The sequence below is a fragment of the Mytilus galloprovincialis genome, chromosome 12 (genome assembly GCF_965363235.1).
Source record: "Mytilus galloprovincialis chromosome 12, xbMytGall1.hap1.1, whole genome shotgun sequence".
NCBI lineage: Eukaryota > Metazoa > Mollusca > Bivalvia > Mytilida > Mytilidae > Mytilus > Mytilus galloprovincialis.
In genome coordinates this window covers 1,327,679-1,350,806 of record NC_134849.1, presented here as the reverse complement: position 1 = coordinate 1,350,806, position 23,128 = coordinate 1,327,679, and the positions used below count along the sequence as shown (strand labels likewise).

The 23,128-nt window shown below is 31.8% G+C and overlaps 1 protein-coding gene across 5 annotated transcripts in view; it reads right to left on the bottom strand.

Annotated features, from left to right (window-relative positions):
- The window catches only part of LOC143053849 (uncharacterized), a 147,975-nt gene continuing 124,847 nt past the window's right edge, over window positions 1–23,128 (bottom strand). For 2 of the 5 annotated variants that reach the window (XM_076226632.1, XM_076226633.1), the window contains 10 exons: window positions 20,073–20,204; window positions 19,460–19,519; window positions 19,124–19,189; window positions 17,415–17,435; window positions 13,429–13,627; window positions 9,604–9,661; window positions 8,624–8,767; window positions 6,408–6,549; window positions 3,354–3,493; window positions 1–2,118 (listed from right to left, as the gene is read on the bottom strand). In XM_076226632.1, coding sequence (XP_076082747.1) covers window positions 2,115–2,118; window positions 3,354–3,493; window positions 6,408–6,549; window positions 8,624–8,767; window positions 9,604–9,661; window positions 13,429–13,627; window positions 17,415–17,435; window positions 19,124–19,189; window positions 19,460–19,519; window positions 20,073–20,204 — 966 coding nt within the window. In that variant the 3' untranslated portion in view covers window positions 1–2,114. Of the gene's footprint in view, window positions 2,119–3,353; window positions 3,494–5,123; window positions 5,157–6,407; window positions 6,550–8,623; window positions 8,768–9,603; window positions 9,662–13,428; window positions 13,628–14,107; window positions 14,274–17,414; window positions 17,436–19,123; window positions 19,190–19,459; window positions 19,520–20,072; window positions 20,205–23,128 lie in introns of all 5 variants that reach the window. The other 3 variants (XM_076226634.1, XM_076226635.1, XM_076226636.1) reach the window with 3 other exon arrangements.

Here is a 23,128-nt window from a genome sequence, read left to right as displayed (position 1 = left end):
TTTCATCTATGTGTATTTTGATCAATGATTTTCCAGAATTTTTTTGGCTACCAAAATTGTTAACCAAACATTTTACATATTTTTGTAGAAAAAAACCCTAAAATCAGCAGTATAAATAGCGTTCAATAAAATTCAGGAAAATATCACAGCATTAAACAATCACAGTCCCTACACATTATACACATAATGGCACTGATTGGCAAGTCTTTACAGATATACATTATGTTAACCATTTGATTCCTGCTCGAGGATTCCTGACTTCATTCATTACAATATATACAAATGCTCACATGTCAAATTTTCACCCATATTAACACATGTCAAATTTCCACCCATATTAACACATGTCAAATTTCCACCCATATTAACACATGTCAAATTTCAACCCATATTAACACATGTCAAATTTCCACCCATATTAACACATGTCAAATTTCAACCCATATTAACACATGTCAAATTTCCACCCATATTAACATATGTCATATTTAAACCCATCTTAACACATGTGTTCAGTAAACCTTATATATCAATAAGAACTTGATATCAAATAATTTCTAAATGCTTTTTATAAAAAACAATAAATAAATAAATAATTATACACACAAAATTACAAATTTGTTATATAACCCATTGCTAATTTTCTCGTTTTTAATAGATGCATGATTTCATATGACCACATATTGCATTATATCTAACAAGCTCCAGTCACCAATAACTTAAATAAAATCCTTATAATAAACACAATGTTCTAAATAATTACCACATTGTAAAGATATTGTCATGTGACAGTCATGTGATTCAAGAACAGAGTTTTGTTGTTAGTGTGGCTGTTCTTAACAAACTAGAATTGTAGCACTAAAAGTTCACTAAACATAATCCCTGACAATATTCAAATTTCAATAAAAATCCATTTCTAAGATCCATAATTAAATCCGTTTCTTAGATCCAGGTGTTTGAATGTTCAATTTATAACAATCCGTTTCTTAGATTTATGTGTTTAAATGTTCAATTAACATAATCCGTTTCTTAGATCCATGTGTTTAAATGTTCAATTTATAACATAATCCGTTTCTTCGATCCATGTGTTTAAATGTTCAATTAACATAATCCGTTTCTTAGATCCAGGTGTTTGAATGTTCAATTTATAACATAATCCGTTTCTTAGATCCATGTGTTTAAATGTTCAATTAACATAATCTGTTTCTTAGATCCATGTGTTTAAATGTTCAATTTATAACATAATCCGTTTCTTAGATCCATGTCTTTAAATGTTCAATTAACATAATCCGTTTCTTAGTTCTATGTGTTTGAATGTTCAATTAACATAATCCGTTTCTTAGATCCATGTGTTAAAATGTCCAATTAACATAATCCACTTCTTAGATCCATGTGTTTAAATGTTCAATTAACATAATCCATTTCTTAGATCCATGTGTTTAAATGTTCAATTAACATAATTCATTTCTAAGAAGCATGTGTTTTAATTTTCAACTAAAATCCCTTTCTAAGATCTATGTGTTTAAATGTTCAATTAACATAATCCGTTTCTAAGGTCTATGTGTTAATGTTCAATTAGCATTTTAATTTGTCTCTAATATCCATCTGTTTAAGTGTTCAATAACAATCCATTTCTAAGATAAAAATGTTTACTATACATATTCCTTTTCTAAGATATATGTGTTTAAATGTTGATTACACATAATCAATTTCTCAGATCTATGTTTTTATATGTTGATTAAGCATAATCCATTTCTAAGATCTGTGTGTTTAAATGTAAAATTAAAAGAATCCTTTTAAAAGATTCATGTGTTTAAATGGTAAAATAAGCAGTAAGTCTTTATTATAGACCTCATAGCTATTTAAGAATCTGCAACACATCTTTGCAAGATTTCGTGACACTTAAACTATTGACGTCATACAACAAACACTATAGTTGTATGGGGTCCAACATTGTTTTTACAATTTTCTTCTGGACACCAAATATTAAAGGATCATGATATATGTTCAGTAGCTGTTGACAAATAGCAATAAGGTGCATTATGGGTAGTTTCTAATTGATTACATCCTATAGATAAGCCTGTGTCATGACTCAGTTTTCACTTTTATTCCTCTTATCTACAATGGAAAAAAAATATGTAAGTTACAGTAAAACCACAATTAATGTTCTCATTTACAATGGATAAAAAAATGAATAATTACAGTAAATCAATAATTACTGTTGCCAGTATTTCATTTGTTTAATATGCATTACTTTTCATTTTGAACATGTAATATTTCATGAAATATAAAAGCTTTTTGAAATTTAGATGCGAGTTTTTCCTTGTTTTTTTTCCAAACTACCAAAATTGTGACAAAGGCGATAATGCACATTCAAAATCTCAATTTTTGGTGAGTAGATGTAAGAAGGAAAAATTACCTCCAATTCATAAATATGTCCATATTAAATTCTTAAATAACATATATATATATATGTTTTTATTATATAAAATGCATTATTTTTAACAAACTTATACTTGAGTATGAAACTCAATTAACGGTGATTAAAACCTTTATATACAAAATAACAGATAATTGTGTATGCTTTGCAGAACTCAAGTACAATGTCTAAAATCCACCAGTAAACTCTCACCTCTACAAAATGATAATACTAATATCAAATGAAATAAATAACCCTACTCCATCTGCATGTTTATGTCCAATCCTTTGAGTGCATTTAATTTACATGTTAAATCTCAAATCAAAAATTCATTTTACATCTTTAATCTTCTTGAATTAAAAATTCATTTAACATGTTGAGCCTTATTTTCATGTGGAATCACTTTCTTTTCAACCAACAGGTTTCAGTTTTATGAAAAAAAAATTATGTGTAAATTATCAAATGTAATGTGATATCGCTATAAAAACGGTTATATTATTTTATCAAAGCAATAAAATGTACCAGTGAATTTGATTTTAACCACTATAAACCAATAAATTGGATGTTTTCCCCATCATCCATTACCAAACATGTGACTAGAGGACTTCATTTTGACCTTTATAACCCAATGAATTCTAAGTTTTCCCATAACCCAATTTCAATCATGTGACTAGAGGACTTAATTTTGACCTCTATACCCAATGAATTTTATTTTTCCCCATCACCCAATACCAAACATGTGACTAGAGGACTTGATTTTGACCTTTATAACCCAATGAATTCTAAGTTTTCTCCATCACCCAATACCCAAACATGTGACTAGATGACTTGATTTTGACCTTTATAACCCAATGAATTCTATTTTTCCCCATCACCCAATACCAAACGTGTGATATACTTCTTAGCCACATCAGACAATAAATCTGGGTCATACAAAACAGTTTTTGCCCTCTTCTTTAATCTATCCAATAAAACGTTCATGTATTCTCTAGCAATGGCTGCTGATTTATTTTGAGGATCACCGTCACCATTTTTAGTTATAAGCCTTTGTATGGCTTCCTCTGCAATGCCATTCTGAAGGGTGCAAAAAGGTAACTAATTATATATTTTTATTTTTATAAGCCTTTGTATGGCTTCCTCTGCAATGCCATTCTGAAGGGTGCAAAAAGGTAACTAATTCTATATTTTTAATTTTTATAAGCCTTTTTATTTCATCCTCTGCAAAATAAAGGCAACAGAAGTATACAGCTGTTCGAAATTCATATTTTTAAAATTCATTGATATTTTCCACTTTTATCATCTATTTTTGGAATAATTCCAGAACAAGATTTCAATGAGAATGAAACGTCAGAAGAATACATTCTGTAAGCGATTTCAGATTGTGTCATTTGGTCTCATGTTGAGAGTTGTCTCATTGCCAATCATACCACATTTTCCTTTTATAGATAGCAGATTTTGATATCAAGTCAGTCCCATATATAGTGTTTTGTTTACACAAAAATTACTTTAGCAAAAAACAGTCAAATAAAAGCAATAAGGTCAGCATAAACTGCAAAAAGTAATTATTTTATGATTTTATGAGTTAGGAGACATGTTTTTAGTTTACAATTCTTATAATGATTTAATATAAGCATTAGCATACTAAGCAATACAAAGGAGTAGGTCCGGTAAGGACCGATTTTGGCCTCAAATTTCAGATTCATCTGACGAAAGATTTTGACCACTTTATAAAGACTTAAGTGTCTATTTCATTTGATTCAATTAATTTATGTAAAAGATTTTAACTAGTAATTAAGTCATTAAAAACGTTCAGATTCAAGCTTAAATATAAAAAATCTACCAAACATGCTGAAAAATGTCACTTTTCAGATGGTTTTTGTCAAAAATGAAAGTGGCCGCATCCGTGTTCATCCTCAACCTTTATAAATGTTATGTATTATCATCAAATACAACTTACATTCCAATATTTAGGACGAACACGAATGCGGCCACTTTTGTTTCACACGGAAACGGTCAAAAAATTAACTAAAATGCTAGAATTATGAAGATTTCAGTAATTTAGCATGACTTATTGGTGCTAGTACCCGAAAAATGTGCATTGTATTGTCAAAAACAGCCCATATTTATGAAGCAGAAGCATTCTACTGTCCATTGAATAACTAAAAGTTTACATTTTAACAATTTTGTAAAACTGCTATATTTTGGGGCCAAAAAGGGGTCTTATTGGACCTACTCCTTTCAAATGCTTATGTTTTTGAGCTCATCATTAATTTATTATTTTGTATAAATGCAGGCTGTTATTTGATTTAAGTTAATCCATTACTCCAATAATTGTCCCTGCTCAATTATACCTCCCTTGTAAAATTGTTTCCTGACTTTGATAATAGTATTAAATCTGGAAATGTTTTATCTCATTGATTCCTATGTGTGTCTCTCCCTAACTTTTCAGGGATGCTTTTATGCTTTTGTCCAAACCCTTAACTTAACTCTAAGACAACATTTTCTAAAAAAAAACAATGATTCCATTCCCTTTGCAAATATCCCAAAATACTATAATTATTTCAAAAACTTTTAATTTCTATTTTTAGAAAAGTTTCAACTTAAACTATTTAAATTAATTGATAACAGCAATTGATCAAATGGATCAGTTATTAAAATGAACTCAAAGATAACTTTTTATATGAGTAACTCTCAATCAGTCTACCTTTGGTACAGCTTCCTCTCCATATATTGTCTGCTAAACAAAGATAACATTTAAACCTTGCTATAGTATTGGTAAAGTGGCATACATGTATGTACACTTCCTGTCTGCTAAACAAAGATAACATTTAAACCTTGATATAGTATTGGTAAAGTGGAATCCATGTGCACTCCCTATCAAGACCAAAAGAGATGTATCACTAGTCACTAACATATTTACGACAATTTTTATAAGAAAAATCCCCACCACAACAAAACGGCAGTGCTATGACACAGGGCAGAGTAGTTATTATGGTGGGGGAGGCAACAGGCCACTAGGTGGAAACAGACAAACAGGAGTAATATCAGAAGATTGTTCTCCAGGTCAAAGTAGAGGACAACTTTGTCCAAGAAAGGCTCCCAAAGAACCCATTCTAGTTGAGACTCTGGTCTAAGTACCAGATAAGTGTGTGTGATGTACTGAAATTGCCAGCCCTGAGCCAGAATCAAACTCAGGCCTTCAGCACCCACTAAACCACAAAACCACACAAAACAGTACAGTGTTATTACTATAGGATAACCAAATATTACACAGACAAAGGGAAATAACTCACTATAAACATTTTAAAATTATCTGATTATCTAACACTGATTAAACATCTAAGGTTTGGCAGACAGAAAGAAATGAAAAAAACAATTGTGACCCGAGGAAAAAACACATTTCTTTATAGTGATTTGGAATTGTTGACTGGAACGTGTACTAAGATATCAGATTAAATAGATATCTATCAGTTGTATATAGGGGTTTGAAGGGATCACTCATCACATACCTACATGTCATTCCTTCTCAGATATTAGACTTAAATGAAATCCCTTTAATAATGACTCCTATTTGATTTAAATGAAACATGACTTGTGTTAATTATATGAATCTCACATGAAACAACAAATGGAAGATGTCTGAACTGGTTAAAGTAATCGTTCTTTGAGCTATAGCTATCAGAAGACATCTAAACAGGTGTATCATTCTGTGTGCTATCCATGTAACAGAATAGGCGAACCAGAATATACTTTAAAGATTTATAAAAAACAAAATATTCAAATCAAGGTTATAAATATATCCCCTAACATTAGCTTTTCTTTTAAAATAATTTTAATATTTTAAATATAATTAATTTTTTTATTTACCTACCGTGTGACATGTGTGCTCAGATGCAGAGGAATTAACAAAAAAAAGATTGTAAAATAGTCAATCATTTGACTTTTATAAATAGACTTTATAGAAGATTATAATAAATATAAGCCTTACCAATGGTCCTGCATTAGGAGTTATTCTAGGTCTTTTCTCTGTTTTAATCTCGTCAGTAACAGGGAATATGTTTGGGGGAGTATTGTTGAAAGTTATAGACGGTGTTGACTGTCTTCTAGAGGTCCGGGATATCGGACCACTCCTGTTAAAATAAAATTTAATATTACTCCACATAGGTTTAATAGACGTTGTGGGCTGTCTTCTAGTGGTCCGTGATATTGGACCACTCCTGTAAAAATGTTTTAACCCCATATATAGATATAGGAAGATGTGGTATGAGTGCCAATGAGACAACTCTCCATCCAAATAACAATTTATAAAAGTAAACCATTATAGGTCAAGGTACGGCCTTCAACAGGGAGCCTTGGCTCACACTGAACAGTACATGTATGAGCGGTTGTGGAGTGTTATTTGCAAGACTGTGATATACCTAGATGTATTGAGGATCTCAACTAATTCAAAATTTAACCACATCTTTCAAAATTTTCCAGCTTTGAAACTTGCTATTATATCCATGTTTACTATAAAGACAGAGGAGTGTAAGAAAAAAGCGACTATTATTGCCCGCCTGACTATTATTGCCTGCCTTAATGTATTGTGCATATTGACACTTTAGTGACATAAACTGTTATCACATATATTCTCCATGGTAACGAGATGTGTCAATGCTAATACAACTGTATACCAAATATCTTTGACCTACCACTAGTGGTTTACCATCAACTAGACCTAATCACAAACTAATACATTGTTGCACTGCTGTTGCCGGAAACAGCATACCTATGTCTGGCTTTTTGACTCTGTCAAGGCGAGACAAAAAGCAGTTTTCAATATTACTAGATGTATATAAGGAAAAGTATTATGTCAAGAGGTAACATTTAAAATTGAGAATGGAAATGGGGAATGTGCCAAAGAGACAACAACCCGACCATAGAAAAAAACAACAGCAGAAGGTCACCAACAGGTCTTCAATGTAGCGAGAAATTCCCGCACCCGGAGGCGTCCTTCAGCTGGCCCCTAAACAAATATATACTAGTTCAGTGATAATGAACACCATACTAATTTCCAAATTGCACACAAGAAACTAAAATTAAAATAATACAAGACTAATAAAGGCCACATTTATTTATTTGTACAGAAGAAAGACACTAATATCTAGGCCAAATAAGGGATCCCTGGGGGCTTATTGCCCTTACTCCTTTTCTTAATATTATCAAACTTTGGTTTGGCACATACTTTTCCAATCACATACAATGTATATACTTAGAACTTGATACAAACAAAGAAAATAAAGAAATTTCGTCATTGTTTGTTTCAATTGCCATTTCATGAAATGTGAACACCTCATACATTTAACTTCAGTGTAGTAAGGATAAATCAAAGAACATATATGGCTACTTTTCAATGGGCAAAATATAGGACTTGTGATGTCCTTACTAGGGACCTTTTCTTCTGTTAAAAATAACTGAAAATTTGTATTTGTCATTTATCTGAAATCCATCTATAAATCAACAGTTATTAATAATGTCACACTATATAATGTAAGTTAGTTTAAATATCATTAAAGTATGAAAGTTAGTTTCTGTTAGTTAGACCACACAAAAATATTTGTGTTACAGCTAAACCTATAACCTATAACCTACCCTAATAATATTTCCATATTTTTTCTTCAAAAGCAAGGATTTGTATAGTCTTACTATGACCTTGTTAAAATTAAGTTTTTCCTATTAAAATTAGTCATTTATTTTAAAATACAATTAGTTGCTAGAAATAGTCTTTCCTAAACATACAAATGTTATAATACACAGCAACATAAATGTTAATGTTTTTCTTTGAATATAATTCAAAATTTTAATTGCTTAGACATTAATTTGGAGTGTGGAATTATGGGTATGAACAGTAACTTGGCTTATGGCATTGATGTATTAACTTCTGGAAATTGTGGGTATAAACATTAATTCTGAGTGTGAAATTGTGGGTATTACAATCAACTTGAGAGTGTGGGTTTGTGGGTATTAACATCAACTTGAGAGTGTGGAATTCCAAACTTGTTATGGGAGTGTGAATAAAAACATAAAACCCATGTTTTGTGGAAGTGTGAAAAATATCCAAAATTATTAGTGTGCTGATATGACTAAATATTCTTATACCTGTACTTTGTACTAAAATGTATAGTCCTATACGTCTATGTTGTATTAAAATGTATATTCGTATACCTGTATGACTTTTTTGATGTGACATCTAATGGAAGCATTTGTAACTGAACAGAGTCTTGGTGAACATAGGGATTATTCCTAGCAGCTAGAGATAATGTGGCAGAGGTAAAGTCAGCCTCACTTTCACCGCTCCCGTCATCAGTACTGCAATCATTGGTTAGTAAATAATATACAGATAGCATGCAAACACAAAATAAAACAGGAACAATTCTTGCAGTTATATATATTTATTATCTCCCCTTAACTTCTAATACATGACAATAAATATTAAAAGAGGGGAATTAACTCAGATCTACTCCCTATATAGATAAAGTAATGTTTCAAGTCAGTTATAAAGATTAACAGGCATTTGTGATAAAAGGTAAATTGCACATGCAAATATTATCCCTCCTACAGGATATAGAAGAAGGAGATCTTCCATTGAAGGTTGGCAGGTATGCTACAAATACATTGCTAAACATATTTAGGTGTTAACAATACACACATACATGTATTTGTCTTTACTAATATATTTCATATATTTTTTCGTTCAACTGTTTCACATTTTGTCAGGGCCTGACTTCACGGCAAATTTCCGGGGGCAAATGGTTTTGCTCATTGTTGTGAAGGTCTTGTACATTGTGTCCTATGGTTGCTTCTATCTAATTATTTGTATATAGCTCTGTTGTATAGTTGATGTCTCATTGGCAATCATACCACATCGCCTCATTTTATATTCTTTGTTTTTTTGAGTTAAAACATCTTGATTCAAATTTTTTAGCTTTTTATATATAACTGCAAGAAAAGTTTATAAATTTGTACTGAAGTTAGACAACAATTAAATAGTATAAATGAAGCATTAAGTTAATAAAAAGAAGCAGAAAAAAAAACTTTACATCATTTACACATGGTTAATTACAATGAAAAACTGAAAAGAAATACTGATGTTAAAATAAGCTGAAAGAACAAAAAATGAACATTTGTTGACAATTATAAGTTACCTTATGTCTCTGGGCTGAGGTAGTGATGGCATTGTAGAATTCATGTCTCGAAATGCATCTGTAAGGTAAAAGTTAAAAGATACCATGAACACAAATTTAAAATGCACAGAAAAAAATAAAATTGACAATATCTTTATCTTATAGTAAAAAGTAATAAGAATATTTACATTAACCTTTGTTGTTAAATTTAATTAGGTCTTGCATTTCAATAGAATATAAAAGAACAAATTTCCAATATCCCCATACATTGCATATATTTTATATTTCCAAGGGCAATAACTACAAAAGTAATTTTTCATCTTCTTTAAAACAATCTATAAGTAACTGATTATCTTATTAAAGAAAATAAATTGTATCATAAACAGACCTTCAAGGGCATTACTTATATAATATAATTTAAGTTTTATAAAATCTGGCAAGAAATGTACACTAAAACAAGCGCTAACAAGGCCATTTTCCATAAATTTAATATATCCAAGGGACATAACTCTCTTTAAACAGTTGATCAATCATTATAGGAAAGTTATCTTATGTGGGCCATTTGGCAACATTTGTTGTAGGATGAGAAAAGTATGCACTCAGTGTTCTAATTTTCAAATTAAGTTTAGATTTTCTCACTTATTTCAGTTTCAAATAAAACTGTAAATAAAATGATAAAATGTATAATACTGTAAATTCAGAAATTACTGTGTGTATTTATTATTGCGATTTTGATATTTTAGACTTTAATGTGATTTTATTTTTCTTAATATTGAGAAAAATCTTGTTTAGACCACAGTTTTTTTAATTTGTTGGTTAACAGATTTTCCCCATGAAAAAGTCGGGATGGTCGGTCGGGGGAAAAAAAAGAGAAAAAATATCATCTTTGAAGACAGAAAAATATGCAAAATTATTATCTACTTCACCTTTCTAACAATATGTTTGTTATGCTATTTTATCATCATTTCTTAAATTTAGTTAGATGAAATATTATTGCTCAGCTGTTATAAACATTGCATGACATTGTCTAATAATTTACAGCAAAAAAAGGGGGGATCTGCACGGACAAAGACAAATAAAATCGTCATTTCAGAAACAAGAAAAACAGATTCGCGTAGCTCTTAATCAACTCCAGAAAACTTGGTGAATAATGATCTTCAAACAGGAAAACTGATAAAGAAAAAAATGTAAAAACGTTGTACGAAAATATAAAACACACGTGTCAAAAACCTAATAGACTCGTCCACTGGAAAAACAAGAATATTGGGTTAATCTGTTGTCTCGCATTCCCGTTTTTTTTATCCAAATGGATGATAATTTTTTTATTATCTATGAAACAAGATTATACCAAATGATTTGTTAATATTCAGTACTTTAACTTGATGCCTTCACCCTGTCCAAATTATTTGCACAAACGACATTTCAAGGTCAGTTATAATTGATTTGTCTATTGTTAGAAACGTAAACTGGAAGTTTTATTTTTTCACAACAGAAAGTGTTATCAATTTTGTTAGTGGTTAATGCATTTCATTTCATAAAAATAGAATATTTTAATTATTTTTCAGGGATAATGCATTTGTTAGGGTAGGCAGGAATAAAAAAAAAAGCATGAAAAGTCAATTTTATTTTCATTCTGGAAATCAGCAAAATCGGGTTGGTGGATCCACAAACCATCAAATTTAAAAAAAAAATAAAAAAATGGCCTTATAAAAAAAAAAATCAAAATGAAGTTTATATTAGGAAGCTAAACCTGTCACATTTTTCACAATAATAAAGACAGCGATAATTTATGGTTTTACAGTTATCTATTGAAGGAGGTGAAAATTAAGTAAATAATAATTTTGAACATCTCCAGAAAAAAATACACTCTAATTCAGTAAATAGTTTTTCCTAAGTTCTACATCTAACTAATTCAAACACTAATGAGAGAGAGAGAGTGTGTGAGAGAGTTCTATGTAGTATTGTGAGAAGCATAAAGGGATTAATGAAAATTAACATTTTCAATGTTGGTTTATAAAATTGTCTGGTAAGCAATCTTTTTTATTTCAGCATTACTCAATTATCATTTCTTTAATTTTACACAGCTTGAACCTCAATATAGAATTAATAAAAAGAATCAGGTTTGAAGAATCAAAAAATAAAATGAAGATTTTCCTGCCTTGAGGCTTGATAATTTCCACATGTTAGGGGAAACTAACATTTTCTTTCTTCAATTATAGTGACTAACAAGATTTTGTGAGGTAGACGAAATTGACCTCAAAACGATTGTATTGACTTTTTGGGTCCCAAAATAGGTAGATCAGACATATTTTGACTTAAGGCTTCTTTAGTTTGGGATTAATTGCAATTAGTATGTTCCTATGAGACTGAAAAATCATATTTTTTGTAAGATAAATAATATTTTTTCCTGGCGTAGCCGTGCGTAAAATGTATTTTGGCATTTCTCTTCGAAAAATGACTTTTTGATTGGAATAAAACTTCTTATTTGTAAACTTTTTCTGTTTTTCTCCACAATTGCCTATTAAAAAAATAATCTATCTACTGTGTATTTGGAGAAAATTGTGAAAATAGGAGAATTGGCAATTCTTACCTTCCGTACCTATACTTTAATTGATAAAACATAACATGGACTCATCCAGTGTCCAGTTTGAAGGTCATTTTAGTTACTGTCACATTCTAACTCGAATAATTACGGCGCCCCCTTATGGTCATTGTCCTCCAGAGTTAATGGAGTGATTGAAGTGATCGTAATATAACGACTGGATTACTCGGGTTAGTCACATTCATGCACGTTCTGATTTAATCAATAGTCATGTATGAAAAGCATAAACAGTTAGAAGGTAAACTGTTATAATTCAATCCAATCAAATTGCGTTATTTTCAATAACAATGACCGGTCCACATCAAAATAAGTAATAGGGGTAAATTGGGTAGGGAGAAAATGTAAGATATTCAAAGTTAATTTTTTTGCAATAACGAATAAAAATTTGTCAACCAAAAGTTTTGCTATCATTTCATAAACATGTTGTTCTGTGTTGGTACAGTTTTCGAAACTTTCATGTATGTATTTAAGGCAATACAAAGTTTGGGCTTCAAAAGTCCACATAATTATTGACTTTATACAGAAAATTCATCCTTTTAAAACATAAAATGTTTCACAAACAATATGTGACTACAAAGTAAAATCATTTCTCAAAACACTGCAAAAAATTTCATTTCGATTGGTATAGTGGTATTGTTATAACTTGCGTTGAAATGAACAGTGGTATAGCATCGAATTCCCTCACAAAATCTTGTTAGGCACTATAATATGAGTAGGAATTAAATCTAGGTCAACTTGTAATTGTAACAACTAAAAAAATAACAAGAGATTTTAAATTTGTACAATTAACAAAATTAATGTATAATTTCCTCAATTTCACAAAACTGATTAAAGTAGCAAACACATTATTGCTTTAATGTCCAACACCAAAGTCAGTATATAACTATATTATAAACCTAACAATTAGACATACAAGACAAACATATCTAGCATGTGTATAATAAAAATATATACTATATTCTGAGTACATTAGCAGGATATAAGGAATTCAATCTACAGTCTCTAAGATAGAAATCAAAACACAGGTTATAGTTAAATATTCCAAGTAATAACGAAGTCACTAGCCAAGAGAAGTCTTGAGCTGAGAAATGTTAGAAAATAACACCCTGGACCAGCCACACAGACAAAACTTGGTAAACAGTCAAACAATAAGACATACACAATTAAAACAGGACAGGCTAGCTCAAACAAACTCTTGGTTAATTCACAGAATAAATAGCCAGCCAACCACAACCTTGACTCACAATTCTCGAATGGATCTCTAGGTGGTTTTCTTATCTGTGATAATGTTTCCTCCAATGTAGGAACACCTTCACATATAGCAAAAGGGTAACTCCTCCTGGGTGGTGGAGGAGTTAGTGCCCTTGGTATATTTTGCTGAACTGTTATAATACGCCGTGGCAACCTTGATGAGACTGCTTCAGGGAAATCACTATCAGAACTCTTATGTTAGGCAGAAAAAGAAAAAGAACTGTGTTATTATAGAAACTAGAAATCGTACATGCTCTTTTTAGTTTATATTCGGCTGAAAGCTAATCTCAAAATGAAAATTCCAAGTAATATATTTGTAACTTTTAATAAGGCAATTGTATTTAAACAGTCAGGATACCATTATTTTGAACATAGAAAAATCCAGATGTAGAAAATCTCAGATGAGTTTATTGTCTTCTGGCTTTTGATAGTTTTATGTAAAATATGCAAATTATCCAAGTGCCCAACCTCAGATCTGGTCAGACATTCCCTTGAAAAATTGAAAATTGTAAATTACCTGTTCAGGTAGTGTTTTGTGTTTCAGACCACCCAATTTTTGTCACAAATTTTACTTCTGATTTTTCATAAGAGATCAACTTTTAGTAAATATTGTGCAACTAAACATATTTATGCTGTAGACATACTCACAACATATCCCCATATAAACCTTACCTGCATGAGTGTAGGCTGTTCTAACATTTAGTCCTACAAGTGTTTGAGCAATGTTGGCTGATCCTTCGTGTAGCGCCACCTGTAGACGATGTTTTAAATCATCTTGTGTTAACGATCGTCTTAATGACATGATTTGATGGTTATACATTCCGTCTTCCTCATTACACTATGTAGCAGGTTAGGAAAAGCAAGAAAATAGAAAATATAGCAAACTATGAATAGCCCAAATTATGTAGAGTGGAAAATCCAAATCTATAATTAGCAACCATACACAAACTATAACCAGCCCAATTATAGTCGAAATTCCATTCTTATAATTAGCAAAAAATATACAAACTACAGTTTTATACAATTCTTGCTCACACTAAGCCCTAAAAAAATATGGTTTAATTTCGATGAGAATTTTTCCTCATTTTAAAACAACATAGTTAAACAACCAAATTAATATAATCAAAGAATAATTCTGATGTCTGTTCCCTTAATTGCCATTTCTTTGCAAAAGCTTCATTATAATTTCAAGTTTATGGAAGCTAGGTAAGCAAAATTGTAAAAAGTAAAAATTAGAGAATCTTGATTTTAACAACACTATTTTTAGGACAAAAATATTAAAGACAGCTATAGCCCTGTGTACAAATTATTTTTTTCTGAATTAATAAATTAAAGGCCATAATAAATGAAAAAAAATATTTACTGAAAGAAATGTCATTTATGTGAGAATTAACTAAATAATTGAATGGTGAAAATTTTCAAAATCTTAACATTTTGCAAATATTATAGTATCGCCTCTATAAGAGTTCTGATACAGTACAAACTCAGATAAGAAGATTGCTGTGCTAATTTACTCAAAAATATGTAGCACATTTTACTATGTTCAAAGTCCACATAATTTATTTATTCCATTTTCCACCATAATATAGCTACATAATATTTTCATACTTTATATTTAGGGTAGTCCAAGATGTGCTGTCAAAATGTAAGAAATTCTCTGAACTTTCTAGCAAGCAAATATCTATATTCCATTACAAACCAAATTCCACTTTGATCTGTCATAAGAATAATCATTGACTATTTGGATTTTCTGAAAATCTGTGTTACAAATTATAGCCAAAAATAGTTGTAGTCAAAAACATTTTGTTTCACTTAAATCAAAAAAAATCCAAGCCAGTCTTTTTTTTTTTTAGGAAAGCACCCATCACCCATTTAACACATAACATAGCACTCCAATTAAGCATCTTAAAATATACAGCTGATATATTTGGACATAATATAACACTTCACAATTATAAATCTGTATATGCTCAGACCTCTTTGAAATGAAGAATATGGGAACAATCATTAAACAAGTTGTTTGCATGAAGCACTTCTTCTAATTTCAATATTGTCCTTTTAGTGTATCACACTGGTTAGTTAATGAATAAAACTTTCGACCACATTTTAGCTCTTTGAATTGACTTTAATATTTTTGGATAAATCATTAAACATTTTCTATGTCAAACAATCCACAAAAAATTTCATTTTACTGTTATTTGTTCAACATTAATCTTTCAAATATCAAATAATTAGTTGTTTTATCATAAAACTAAAACAAAACACAAAACCAACAAATAAACAACAAATGAAAGTCCAAAATTTAGACCTAAAAACCATTTACAAGTTAGGGTTGTTAAACAAGCAAAAATCATTCACTTTTTAATTACTGTGGAATCATTATTATTTGTAGGATACCCATTTTTTATGGAGTTTGTGGTCAATGTTGGAGTTAAAATTCAAGTGTTCAACAAAACAAAAATGTTCTATAGGCTTGTATGCAGACTTTGGCAAAACCACAAAATAAAATGTCCATCAAAATGCAAGTTTTCCTCAATCTATTATAATTACCCACAATGCAAGTGGTGTATAGCCAGTCAAGGTCATTAAAATCTTCCATCGTTGTCCTCCTCAATCCATTATAATTACCGACCGTGCAAGTGGTGTATAGCCAGTAAAGGTCATTCAAATCTTCCATCGTTGTCCTCCTCAATCCATTATAATTACCGACTGTGCAAGTGGTGTATAGCCAGTCAAGGTCATTAAAATCTTCCATCGTTGTCCTCCTCAATCTATTATAATTACCAACCGTGCAAGTGGTGTTATAGCCAGTCAAGGTCATTAAAATCTTCCATCGTTGTCCTCCTCAATCTATTATAATTACCAACCGTGCAAGTGGTGTATAGCCAGTAAAGGTCATTCAAATCTTCCATCGTTGTCCTCCTCAATCTATTATAATTACCAACCTTGAAAGTGGTGTATAGCCAGTCAAGGTCATTAAAATCTTCCATCGTTGTCCTCCTCAATCCATTATAATTACCGACCGTGCAAGTGGTGTTATAGCCAGTCAAGGTCACTAAAATCTTCATCATTGTCCTCCTCAATCTATTATAATTACCGACCGTGCAAGTGGTGTATAGCCAGTCAAGGTCATTAAAATCTTCCATCGTTGTCCTCCTCAATCCATTATAATTACCCACCATGCAAATGGTGTATAGCCAGTCAAGGTCATTAAAATCTTCCATCGTTGTCCTCCTCAATCCATTATAATTACCCACCATGCAAATGGTGTATAGCCAGTCAAGGTCATTAAAATCTTCCATCGTTGTCCTCCTCAATCCATTATAATTACCGACCGTGCAAGTGGTGTTATAGCCAGTCAAGGTCATTAAAATCTTCCATCGTTGTCCTCCTCAATCTATTATAATTACCAACCTTGAAAGTGGTGTATAGCCAGTCAAGGTCATTAAAGTCTTCCATCGTTGTCCTCCTCAATCCATTATAATTAATACCCATGAAAATAATGATTCCACAGTAAATCTCAAGAGGACACAACAAAAGAGTATCTAGCTGGTTTATTTAATATTATTCATACTCTTGTTAGTTTTCCTGTTTACATTGTTTTACATTTTGTCAAGCAGAGGCAAGTTCTATAGCCGACTATCAGGTATGAGTTTGCATCATTGTTGAAGGTTGTGACCTAAAGTTTCTTAAATCCACTTTATTTGTACTGTGGACAGTTGTCTCATTGACCATCATATCACATTTCCTTATTTCTATATTTGAGACATATGCTGTTGAAGTGACATGGGTGCTGATATAAAAAAAAAAGCTAAAAAACAAGGCAACAATGTCAAACTGTGAAACAACAAGGCAACAATGACAAACTGTGAAACAACAAGGCAACAATGACAAACTGTGAAACAAATGAGTGAACTTTACATTTCTGCAACACAAGATAAATATTAGCTCACATACAACAGCCAAACAATGGTATTACCTGTAGTCGAGGTTCTGGGGTCTAGAAGAGATAAAATTAACACTTATCTGTGGTCAAGAACAAATATTGACCCCTACTTGCCTTGTGTAGTCAAGAACAAATATTGACCCCTTCTTCCCATGTGTAGTCAAGAACAAATATTGACCCCTTCTCCTCCTGTGTGGTCAAGAACAAATATTGACCCCTTCTTGCCTTGTGTAATCAAGAACAAATATTAACCCCCTTTCTTGCCCTGCGTGGTCAAGATCAATTATTGACCCCTTCTCCCCCTGTGTGGTCAAGAACAAATATTGACCCCCTTCTCGCCCTGCATGGTCAAGAATAAATATTGACCCCTTCTTCCCCTGTGTAGTCAAGAACAAATACTGACCCCTTCTCCCCTTGCATGGTCAAGAACAAATATTGACCCCTTCTCGCTTTGTATAGTCAGAACAAATATTGACCCCCTTCTTGCCCTGTGTAGTTAAGAACAAATATTGAACTCTTCTCCCCCTGTGTAGTCAAGAACAAATATTGACCTCTTCTCCCCCTGCATAGTTAAGAACAAATATTGACCTCTTCTCCCCCCTGTGTAGTCAAGAACAAATACTGACCCCTTCTCCCCCTGCGTGGTCAAGAACAAATATTGACCCCTTCTCCTCCTGCGTAGTCAAGAACAAATATTGACCCCTTCTCCCCTTGTATAGCTATATATATGGTCAAGAGCAAAACTATTGTCCTCTTCTCCCCCTGCGTGGTCAAGAACAAATATTGACCCCTTCTCCCCCTGTGTAGCTATATATATATATATGGTCAAGAGCAAAACTATTGTCCTCTTCTCCCCCTGAATGGTCAAGAACAAATATTGACCCCTTCTCCCCCTGTATAGTAAGGTAACTTATAACACCCCCATTATAAGTAGTACAGATTGTTCATACAAATTCAATCAGTTGAATTGTCTTATAGCAATTGTCTTAAAAGTAATATGCTCAAAATACAATTCATGTAAATTTCATTTTCTTGTAACTGCTAATGCTAGTTAAACGATGCATTACACTATTATACTGATCCTACATACAAGATATAATTATAAATTCTATGATCTGAAAACAATTGGATTCATCTCCCCCTCATGCAAGGTGATTCCTGTAAACCAACTTATTTTGGGGATACTTTAATTGGATCATGTTTGACCCTTTGTAGCCCATTTCACAGCGATTTAATCTTGCAATTCTCAAATTAATAATTGATGTAGTTAAGTAGTTTTACATATTTGTGACAATTTATATATTATCGAAATTTTTCCTCTTTGCAAAAGTTGGGAAAATTAATTGCTTGTGAAAATAGGTTGGTTTACAGTATACAACACTAAAATACTATATCAAGTTAGGCCAAAGCAATTAAATTCTGTACCAATTTAGGCAAAGCAATGATTGTTTTACCCATTTTATAAATAATATAAATTGCAAAGTACTGATATCTCATGATAAATACACTGAAGGAAAATACTAAAATCTATCCATGCAATTCATATTTTATACTAAGTTATATTCATGCAAATAGATTGTAAGCTTACAGGATTGAGGTAATTAGGAATGTTATCAAATTAGGCCATTCTTATTACATTATTTAGCAACTGTGTTGTTGCAATATTTAATTAAATATACAATTGCTGCCACCAAATGTTATGTAACAAACAATGGGGGTTAGACTAAATTTCATAAACATACTCTTTTTTCAAATAAAGGTGGAGGTTGTCTCTGTCTGTTTATATAGTCCATCATTTGGTCATATGACTAGTAAAATATTATAAATTGTGTAATAAAAAGTAATAAGTGGTCGTTATAAACTTCCACCATTGGTGGAATAAAAAAGACAGCTTTAAATCTTAACTCCTTTACGTTTTTAATCAAAGAGTTTAAAACTAAAATGAAATCCTTATTTTAGCATAGTCCTTAAATTTCTTGAGTGTTCTAATGAAAAAGTTTCTTTCAAACAAATCAATTTAACTGCCTAGAACAGTGAAAAAGTTCGCCAAATATTCCTGTCCAATTATCTAAACTTACAAAGAAAGCTAATTCTCTTTGTTTATCCTCCTCTGTCCTTTTCTTCATATCAGCCATTCTCTGAGGGAAAAATAAATAATACATGTAAAAAAACATAGATATTTTAGTTCAAAAATGGTTTTATCACCTATGTAAATATTTCAGAAGCCATTTAGGTATATTCCATAATAAGCAGGCGCGGATCCAGAGGAGGGGTTCGGGGGGTTGGAACTCCCCTTTTTTTGGACGATAAATGCATTTGAATGGGGACATGTAATTGGAACCCCTCCCTTTGTCCTGGGTTAGTAACCCCCCCTTTTTAAAATGGCTGGATCCGCCCCTGATAAGCTAATGTAAATTATATACTTTGAATTCCTTTATTTTTGTAGGCACCAATTTTCTTGGATTGAGGAAAACTTAAATTTTAAGGATATTTTTTTTCAGGGTTTTGTCAAAGTCTGCATACAAACAGATAACCACTAAATCAACATACATTTTTTGTGTGCATGAATTATATATTAGGGATGTCAACTCAGAGAGGATGTACTAACTAAGTACTCTTTAAATTTTCCTTAGTGATACTGGAGTACTTGCTTGTTAAAACATTTACAAAATGGAAACACAAAATTTTTACCTTTTGAGCTCTTTCTATACTCCTTTCTTCAGCAAAACATGGTATACCTCCATTTTTCCTCCCTTCATATTTACTGACAAAATGGCTGTCCTTCTTTTGATTTCTCATAAATTTCTCAAAACTGGTTGTTGTCTGGAGAATAATGAATTCAATGTAGAATAAAAACAAAAAAAAGTCAATTTTTTTTATATTTTCTCATTTTGTAGAACCCATGCAATCATTGGTTTGTTAAAATGTAGGACTCCGAGATGTGATGGGGAGGCGGAAGTGCAATGGTCAAGCTGAGATGCGATGGCAACACTGAAAGTGATGGTCTGTTCACTGATGTGCAATGGTCTATCAAACACCATGATAGCAAGTTTAAAATTATATAGATTATTTTGAGAAGTACATGTAAATTATTTCTGAGCGGACAGACAAGCGAATACTGAGTATTTGATGTAGATTAATTCTGAGCGGACAGACAAGCGAATACTGAGTATTTGATGTAGATTAATTCTGTGCGGACAGACAAGCGAATAAGGAGTATTTGATGTAGATTAATTCTGAGCGGACAGACAAGCGAATACTGAGTATTTGATGTAGATTAATTCTGTGCGGACAGACAAGCGAATACTGAGTATTTGATGTAGATTAATTCTGAGCGGACAGACAAGCGAATACTGAGTATTTGATGTAGATTAATTCTGTGCGGACAGACAAGCGAATACAGAGTATTTGATGTAGATTAATTCTGAGCGGACAGACAAGCGAATACTGAGTATTTGATGTAGATTAATTCTGTGCGGACAGACAAGCGAATACAGAGTATTTGATGTAGATTAATTCTGAGCGGACAGACAAGCGAATACGGAGTATTTGATGTAGATTAATTCTGTGCGGACAGACAAGCGAATACTGAGTATTTGATGTAGATTAATTCTGAGCGGACAGACGAGCGAATACTGAGTATTTGATGTAGATTAATTCTGTGCGGACAGACAAGCGAATACAGAGTATTTGATGTAGATTAATTCTGAGCGGACAGACAAGCGAATACTGAGTATTTGATGTAGATTAATTCTGAGCGGACAGACAAGCGAATACTGAGTATTTGATGTAGATTAATTCTGTGCGGACAGACAAGCGAATAAGGAGTATTTGATGTAGATTAATTCTGAGCGGACAGACAAGCGAATACTGAGTATTTGATGTAGATTAATTCTGTGCGGACAGACAAGCGAATACTGAGTATTTGATGTAGATTAATTCTGAGCGGACAGACAAGCGAATACTGAGTATTTGATGTAGATTAATTCTGTGCGGACAGACAAGCGAATACAGAGTATTTGATGTAGATTAATTCTGAGCGGACAGACAAGCGAATACTGAGTATTTGATGTAGATTAATTCTGTGCGGACAGACAAGCGAATACAGAGTATTTGATGTAGATTAATTCTGAGCGGACAGACAAGCGAATACGGAGTATTTGATGTAGATTAATTCTGTGCGGACAGACAAGCGAATACTGAGTATTTGATGTAGATTAATTCTGAGCGGACAGACGAGCGAATACTGAGTATTTGATGTAGATTAATTCTGTGCGGACAGACAAGCGAATACAGAGTATTTGATGTAGATTAATTCTGAGCGGACAGACAAGCGAATACTGAGTATTTGATGTAGATTAATTCTGAGCGGACAGACAAGCGAATACTGAGTATTTGATGTAGATTAATTCTGTGCGGACAGACAAGCGAATACTGAGTATTTGATCTTAATAGACCACTCAATCACAGTGACAAAATTAAAGCCCTTGTAAATGTATGAAAAAGGTTACTCACACCTCTCTTTGGGATAACTATAAGCAATGTATCACACATGTCATTTGAGATCCCTTATTATTTGATGAGGAAATTATTATCATTCTTTTTATCCTTAATAGCATTATACTTTCAAAGAATTCATTTGAGATCCAACAGAAATGTAAGATACAAAAGAAAAATCAAATTTTTGTGATCCCTTAAATTGGCAATATAAATATAATGCTACGCTGATCTCAGCCTGATACGACCGCAGATCCCTCAGAAATGTAAGATACAATTGGAAAATCACATTTTATGATCCCTTGGCAATACAAAAAAATATTTTGTAATCTTTAATAGCAATGTATGAACAAATACTATTTTGCAATATATGATAAAAATGTGTGAGAAAATCTGAATTTATGAACTTAATAGCATTATGTATGACTAAAGGGATTAACATTTCTTTACATATTATTATATGATAAATACATTTTTAAATATCACTCTTACAGTGTTAGTATAACTATTTATTTATTAGATGAAAACTTCCAGCTATGTTAAAATTTATAAGTAGTTCACCAAAAAGAAAAACAAATAACCATCGCAGAAAAATCTAACAAACGTAAATTTTATAAATACATGATTTTAAACTGAACAAGAAGAAAAAGATCTAGCGACCAGCCAACCGACTAAGAGATAGAAGAAACCCTATAAACACCAAGACTCTACCAGAGAAAAAGACCTTTGACCATTGGCTACTCTTACTGGTTTGATATTTATGAAGACTAATTTAGTAACCACTACCAAAGAACAAGACCTTTGACCATTGGCTACTCTTACTGGTTTGATATTTATGAAGACTAATTTAGTAACCGGTACCAAAGTAAAAGACCTTTGACCATTGGCTACTCTTACTGGTTTGATGTTTATGAAGACTAATTTAGTAACCACTACCAAAGAACAAGAGTGCACACGCTGAAATGTCTCGCCTTCTATACTAATCATTGATATTATGTTGATAGTCCTAAGTATAAAGCTAAGCTTTATAACAATTGTCACATAAACTTAACATTAACCAAGATAACTAAACATAGACCAATGAACCTTGAAAATGAGGTCAAGGTCAGATGAACCATGCCAGGCAGACATGTACAGCTAACAATGCTTCTATACAACATATATAGTTGACCGATTACTTATAGTTTAAGAAAAATAGACCAAAACACAAAACCTTAACACTGTGCAATGAACCGTGAAAATGAGGTCAT